The sequence below is a fragment of the Asparagus officinalis genome, chromosome 3 (assembly GCF_001876935.1).
Source record: "Asparagus officinalis chromosome 3, Aspof.V1, whole genome shotgun sequence".
Taxonomy (NCBI): Eukaryota; Viridiplantae; Streptophyta; class Magnoliopsida; order Asparagales; family Asparagaceae; genus Asparagus; species Asparagus officinalis.
In genome coordinates this window covers 66,000,769-66,008,398 of record NC_033796.1, presented here as the reverse complement: position 1 = coordinate 66,008,398, position 7,630 = coordinate 66,000,769, and the positions used below count along the sequence as shown (strand labels likewise).

Sequence of the window (7,630 nt, the reverse complement as noted above, 5' to 3'; positions counted from 1 at the left end):
AGTCTTCGGGGTAGGCCAATCCCTAATAGCACGAACCTTCTCTTCATCAACATGAATACCCTCTGCACTGACAACAAAGCCTAGAAACACGAGGCTACTGGTCATGAAGTTGCACTTCTTCAAATTAATGTACAACTTATTCTCCTACAAAACTGTTAGTACCTCCCTCAAGTGGTCCAGATGTGCAGCCCCACTCTGGCTATAAATCAGGATATCATCAAAGTAAACTACGACGAACTTGCCGATAAAGGGTTTTAATACCTGATTCATCAATCGCATGAAAGTGCTAGGGGCATTAGAAAGACCAAAAGGCATGACTAACCACTCGTACATGCCTTCTTTTGTCTTGAAAGCAGTCTTCCACTCATCACCTTCCCTAATCCGAATCTGATGATAGCCGCTCTTGAGATATATTTTGGAGAACACCTTTGAACCAGATAACATGTCTAGCATGTCTTCCAAGCGTGGAATAGGAAATCTGTACTTCACCGTAATCTTGTTGATAGCCCTACTGTCCACACACATACGCCACTCTCCGTTCTTCTTTGGGACTAGTAGTGCTGGCACTGCACACGGACTCATGCTAGGTCGTATAAGGCCCTTCTGGATGAGATCATCCACCTGCTTCTGCAAAATCTCTCCTTCCTTCGGACTCATCCTATAGTGTGGCAGATTTGGTAGTCGGGATCCAGGGATAAGGTCGATCTGATGTTGAACGTCCCTAAGCATGGGTAATTCAGAAGGAAGATCATCAGGCATAACTGCATCAAACTGTTGTAAGAGGGTCTGTACTTCATGTGGAGTTTCGACAGTGGTAGACTCCTCTTTTCCCGAAACTACAAGGGCATAAATCTCATCAGATTGCTTCACATCTTTCATAAAGTCTTCATTGTCAACGACCAAGAAATTCTTCTTTTCAGCCACAATGGTTTTGACAGGTCCCTTCTCGGTTAGAGGCTTGAGCACAATTCGGCGACCATCCTTCTTAAAGATATAGACGTTATCTTTCCCTCTATGCGTGGCATCAACATCAAACTACCAAGGTCTGCCTAACAACATGTGACATGCATCCATCTCTACTACATCGCACATTGCCTCATCCACATAAGTTCGGCCAATGGAAAAGGATACCCGACACACTTCATCAACCTGTACGTCATTACCCTTGCGAATCCAGCCGATCTTGTAAGGAGCGGGATGCTTTTCCGTCTTCAGCCCTAACTTCTCCACCATGTGCCGAGATACAATATTCTCGCTGCTCCCACTATCAATGATGACATCGCAGATCTTCTGTTGCACCGTACATCTCGTTCGAAAGATATTATGCCTCTGTGGTGGTTCTTCTGCCTTTGGAGCCAACAATAGTCGCCGCACAACACATGAGAGTTGTTCCCCATCATCAGCATCCAACCCATCATCATAGTCTTCAACATTGTCTCGGTCTGTATCCTCATCTTCATGATCCACCATGTTCACAGTACCTCTTTTAGGGCACTGATTGGAACGATGACCAGGCTGTCCGCATCTATAACACTTGATCGGGTCAGGTTTGGCATAAGGGTTCGTTGGAGTAGGCTTCTTCGCTGTAGTCGTCGCTGGCCCCTTGCCCTTTTCTGTCGTAGAATCTTGATCAGGAACAGTTTGAGACTGTTTATTCCCACCACGATTAAAGTTCGTGCGCGAACCGTCAGAAGCTGCCCACGATCCTTTACTATTTCGTCCAAGCTGTCGCTCCACCTTCTCGGCTAGGCTAACCGTGTCTGCTAATGTATAGGTCTGCTGCAAAGATACACGATCCTGAATCGCTATCCTTAATCCCCCAATGTATCGAGACATCTATTGTGCCTCGCTCTCGTGTAAATTATTGTGGGATGACAGTCGATAGAACTCCTGCGTATACTCATCCACGGATCTTCCACCTTGCCTACAATTCTGATACTGCCCAAATAAAACTTGTTCATAATCACTTGGTAAGAAACGGGCTCTCAGTAGCTTCTTCATCTTTTCCCACCTATCGACCTTCGGCTTTCCTTGACGAGATCGATTCAGACAAACAGACTCCCACCAAGCCGAAGCTCCACCTTTGAGTCTGTAAGCCACCAATTTAACCTTACGTTCTTCAGGGATCTCCATATACTCAAAGAACCTCTCTACTTCTGCAATCCAGTCGAGAAACTCTTCAATATGAAGTTGCCCGTTGAAAGATGGCAGATCCATCTTCATCTTGAAACCTCCAGCGTCATAATTATCCCTTTGTCGTCGGTCTCTGCGATAAACACCGCGGCGTGGGGGTGCATAGTGATCTTCCTCGCTGTCGGAATCTTCATACGGAGTCGGTTCACGTCGTTGGCGACCATCAACGCGATTTCGATCTCCTGCAATCTCCAGACGCTCTACTGCCACTGCTATTCGCTCCACGACAGTCTTCATCTGATTGACATCGGCCTTTAGCACGTCGAACTCAGTTCGAGAGATAGGGGCTTCATCACCTGCCATCGGATCGGAGGAATAAGGCTCTGATACCAATTGACGCAGCGCGGAAGTTGTAACCTCGGAATCCACCAAGGGTGTTCTCTGAATCCACAAAGAACGATCTTCGAATCCACGAAGAGCTTCGAATCCACGAAGAAATATTGAGGAAAAACAAAATTTTATTAATCAAAAGTTATGCCTCTAAGGGCTTACAAGACTCTTCTTAAATAGAAAAAGAAACAAGACTCCTACAAGGACTCTAATTCCTACAAGGACTCTCAACTTACCAAAAATGGTAAAGAATTCCTAAAACATTAAAACTCCTAAAAAGACTCCTTATGAATAGGAAAGTCCACCGGTCAAATCTGAGATCAAATCGGATTTGTTTCCTAAACAAAACAGACTCCTAAAATATTACTAAAAATAATAAAAACAAACAAAAATGCAAATATCTCTCAAGTTTGGATGGCTCCGTCTCGTCGAGATAGTCGATTTTCATATATAATTCGTCCAATTCCGACGTACGGTTTGAAAGTTACGGCCGTTTCTTCGAAACATGTTATTTTCTTCGACCAGGCCCGCATTTGGGCTTGCGACTGTCCCACTTTGATTTATATTTAGCATTAGACTGCTCTATCTTTTCCTTCACCTCCTGCTGGATAGCACGTATCTTTTCAACCATATGATCTGCAGGAACACTCTGTCCAGGAAGTTTAGGCAGCGGGGCTAGATCAAGATAGTGATTCGGAAGCCTTCCATACACAATTGTAAAGGGTGCCTTGCATGTAGTCCGACTCTCCATACAGTTGTAGGCAAATTCAGCATGTGCCAAAGCAAGATCCCACTGTTTTGGTCATTCGCCAGAAATAGATCTAAGAAGATTGCCGAGGGTGCGATTGACCACTTCAGTTTGGCCATCCGTTTGGGGGTGATAGGCAGTACTGAACTTGAGAGAAGTGTTGAATCTCTGCCACAAAGTCTTCCAAAAGTGTGATAAGAACTTGGAATCTCTATCGGATGTGATGGACTTTGGCACTCCATGAAGACGAACTATCTCCCGAAAGAAAAGATTGGCAATGTTGCTCGCATCCGCAGTCTTCTTGCATGGAATAAAGTGCGCCATCTTTGAAAACCTGTCAACCACAACAAAAATAGAATCCATACCTCGTTGGGTTCTAGGCAGTCCCAACACAAAGTCCATGGAAATATCATGCCACGGCGCATCAGGAACTGGTAAGGGTGTATACAATCCTGTATTCTGAGACTGTCCCTTAGCAACTTGACAAATTGGACAACGCCGCACATATCTTTCTGCTCCCTTCTTTAACTGAGGCCAATAATATCGTTCTTCAATGGCTGCAATTGTCTTATCACGTCCCAAATGTCCTCCTAGTCCGCCAGCATGAAGGTCTCGAAATATTTGCTCTCTTAGCGAACTCTGGGGTATGCACAATTGATCGCCATGAAATAGATAACCATCCTGAATATGAAAGCCTTTAACTGATCTATTTTGAAGACAGTCATTCCAAATCTTCTTAAAATCGTCATCCTCCGCATAAAGCTCCTTAAGATACTCAAACGCAATCACTTCAGCCTTCAAAGTTACCAACAATCCAGCCCTCCTACTGAGTGCATCTGCAACCTTATTCTGCTGCCCGGATTTATGCTTCAAAACGAAGGTGAAACGCTGCAGATATGCAATCCAACGAGCATGCATACGGTTGATGGTAGTCTGACTATTAAGGGTCTTCAAGGCCTGATGATCAGTGTGAAGCAAAAACTCTCTCGAGATCAAATAGTGCTCCCAATGCTTCAAAGACTGAACTATGGCATATAATTCTAGCTCATATGTGGTCCACTTCTGTCGAGCTTCGCTTAGTTTCTCACTGTAAAAGGCAACTGGACGCCCTTCCTGAGATAAAACACCACCAATTCCTATGATGGACGCATCACAATCAACTTCAAAGACTTTTTGAAAATCTGGAAGTGCAAGCACAGGTGCGGTGGACAACTTCTCCTTGATCAGTGCAAAGCTACGATCTGCTTCTTCCCCCCAATTGAACTTTCCTTTCTTCATGCATTCAGTTATAGGTGCTACAATGCTGCTGAAATTTCTTACAAATCTCCTATAGAATGTTGCTAGGCCATGAAAACTACGAACTTCGCTGACAGTCTTCGGGGTAGGCCAATCTCTAATGGCACGAACCTTCTCTTCATCAACATGAATACCCTCTGCACTGACAACAAAGCCTAGAAACACGAGGCTACTGGTCATGAAGTTGCACTTCTTCAAATTAATGTACAACTTATTCTCCTGCAAAACTGTTAGTACCTCCCTCAAGTGGTCCAGATGTGCAGCCCCACTCTGGCTATAAATCAGGATATCATCAAAGTAAACTACGACGAACTTGCCGATAAAGGGTTTTAATACCTGATTCATCAATCGCATGAAAGTGCTAGGGGCATTAGAAAGACCAAAAGGCATGACTAACCACTCGTACAGGCCTTCTTTTGTCTTGAAAGCAGTCTTCCACTCATCTCCTTCCCTAATCCGAATCTGATGATAGCCGCTCTTGAGATCTATCTTGGAGAACACCTTTGAACCAGATAACATGTCTAGCATGTCTTCCAAGCGTGGAATAGGAAATCTGTACTTCACCGTAATCTTGTTGATAGCCCTACTGTCCACACACATACGCCACTCTCCGTTCTTCTTTGGGACTAGTAGTGCTGGCACTGCACACGGACTCATGCTAGGTCGTATAAGGCCCTTCTGGATGAGATCATCCACCTGCTTCTGCAAAATCTCTCCTTCCTTCGGACTCATCCTATAGTGTGGCAGATTTGGTAGTCGGGATCCAGGGATAAGGTCGATCTGATGTTGAACGTCCCTAAGCATGGGTAATTCAGAAGGAAGATCATCAGGCATAACTGCATCAAACTGTTGTAAGAGGGTCTGTACTTCATGTGGAGTTTCGACAGTGGTAGACTCCTCTTTTCCCGAAACTACAAGGGCATAAATCTCATCAGATTACTTCACATCTTTCATAAAGTCTTCATTGTCAACGACCAAGAAATTCTTCTTTTCAGCCACAATGGTTTTGACAGGTCCCTTCTCGGTTAGAGGCTTGAGCACAATTCGGCGACCATCCTTCTTAAAGATGTAGACGTTATCTTTCCCTCTATGCGTGGCATCAACATCAAACTGCCAAGGTCTGCCTAACAACATGTGACATGCATCCATCTCTACTACATCGCACATTGCCTCATCCACATAAGTTCGGCCAATGGAAAAGGATACCCGACACACTTCATCAACCTGTACGTCATTACCCTTGCGAATCCAGCCGATCTTGTAAGGAGCGGGATGCTTTTCCGTCTTCAGCCCTAACTTCTCCACCATGCGCCGAGATACAATATTTTCGCTGCTCCCACTATCAATGATGACATCGTAGATCTTCTGTTGCACCGTACATCTCGTTCGAAAGATATTATGCCTCTGTGGTGGTTCTTCTGCCTTTGGAGCCAACAATAGTCGCCGCACAACACATGAGAGTTGTTCCCCATCATCAGCATCCAACCCATCATCATAGTCTTCAACATTGTCTCGGTCTGTATCCTCATCTTCATGATCCACCATGTTCACAGTACCTCTTTTAGGGCACTGATTGGAACGATGACCAGGCTGTCCGCATCTATAACACTTGATCGGGTCAAGTTTGGCATAAGGGTTCGTTGGAGTAGGCTTCTTCGCTGTAGTCGTCGCTGGCCCCTTGCCCTTTTCTGTCGTAGAATCTTGATCAGGAACAGTTTGAGACTGTTTATTCCCACCACGATTAAAGTTCGTGCGCGAACCGTCAGAAGCTGCCCACGATCCTTTACTATTTCGTCCAAGCTGTCGCTCCACCTTCTCGGCTAGGCTAACCGTGTCTGCTAATGTATAGGTCTGCTGCAAAGATACACGATCCTGAATCGCTATCCTTAATCCCCCAATGTATCGAGACATCTGCTGCGCCTCGCTCTCGTGTAAATTGTTGCGGGATGACAGTCGATAGAACTCCTGCGTATACTCATCCACGGATCTTCCACCTTGCCTACAATTCTGATACTGCCCAAATAAAACTTGTTCATAATCACTTGGTAAGAAATGGGCTCCCAGTAGCTTCTTCATCTTTTCCCACCTATCGACCTTCGGCTTTCCTTGACGAGATCGATTCAGACAAACAGACTCCCACCAAGCCGAAGCTCCACCTTTGAGTCTGTAAGCCACCAATTTAACCTTACGTTCTTCAGGGATCTCCATATACTCAAAGAACCTCTCTACTTCTGCAATCCAATCGAGAAACTCTTCAATATGAAGTTGCCCATTGAAAGATGGCAGATCCATCTTCATCTTGAAACCTCCAGCGTCATAATTATCCCTTTGTCGTCGGTCTCTGCGATAAACACCGCGGCGTGGGGGTGCATAGTGATCTTCCTCGCTGTCGGAATCTTCATACGGAGTCGGTTCACGTCGTTGGCGACCATCAACGCGATTTCGATCTCCTGCAATCTCCAGATGCTCTACTGCCACTGCTATTCGCTCCACGACAGTCTTCATCTGATTGACATCGGCCTTTAGCACGTCGAACTCAGTTCGAGAGATAGGGGCTTCATCACCTGCCATCGGATCGGATGAATAAGGCTCTGATACCAATTGACACAGCGCGGAAGTTGTAACCTCGGAATCCACCAAGGGTGTTCTCTGAATCCACAAAGAACGATCTTCGAATCCACGAAGAGCTTCGAATCCACGAAGAAATATTGAGGAAAAACGAAATTTTATTAATCAAAAGTTATGCCTCTAGGGCTTACAAGACTCTTCTTAAATAGAAAAAGAAACAAGACTCCTACAAGGACTCTAATTCCTACAAGGACTCTCAACTTACCAAAAATGGTAAAGAATTCCTAAAACATTAAAACTCCTAAAAAGACTCCTTATGAATAGGAAAGTCCACCGGTCAAATCATAGATCAAATCGGATTTGTTTCCTAAACAAAACAGACTCCTAAATTATTACTAAAAATAGTAAAAACGGACAAAATTATAATTATCTCTCAAACCGTAAGGAATTTGGAGAACCTGAGAACGCAAACCGAACCCGAAGGGGTTGGGTTGG

At 44.8% G+C, this 7,630-nt stretch overlaps 2 protein-coding genes across 2 annotated transcripts; both read right to left on the bottom strand.

Annotated features, from left to right (window-relative positions):
• On the bottom strand, positions 145 to 1,836 carry LOC109835232. The gene is made up of 2 exons (XM_020403217.1): positions 1,058 to 1,836; positions 145 to 1,012 (listed from the first exon to the last, which is right to left on the bottom strand). The coding sequence occupies exons 1-2, from the start codon at positions 1,834 to 1,836 to the stop codon at positions 145 to 147; spliced, it is 1,647 nt and encodes a 548-aa protein (XP_020258806.1).
• On the bottom strand, positions 5,504 to 7,138 carry LOC109835231. Its single transcript, XM_020403216.1, has one exon. It carries the CDS (start codon positions 7,136 to 7,138, stop codon positions 5,504 to 5,506), a length of 1,635 nt encoding a protein of 544 aa, XP_020258805.1.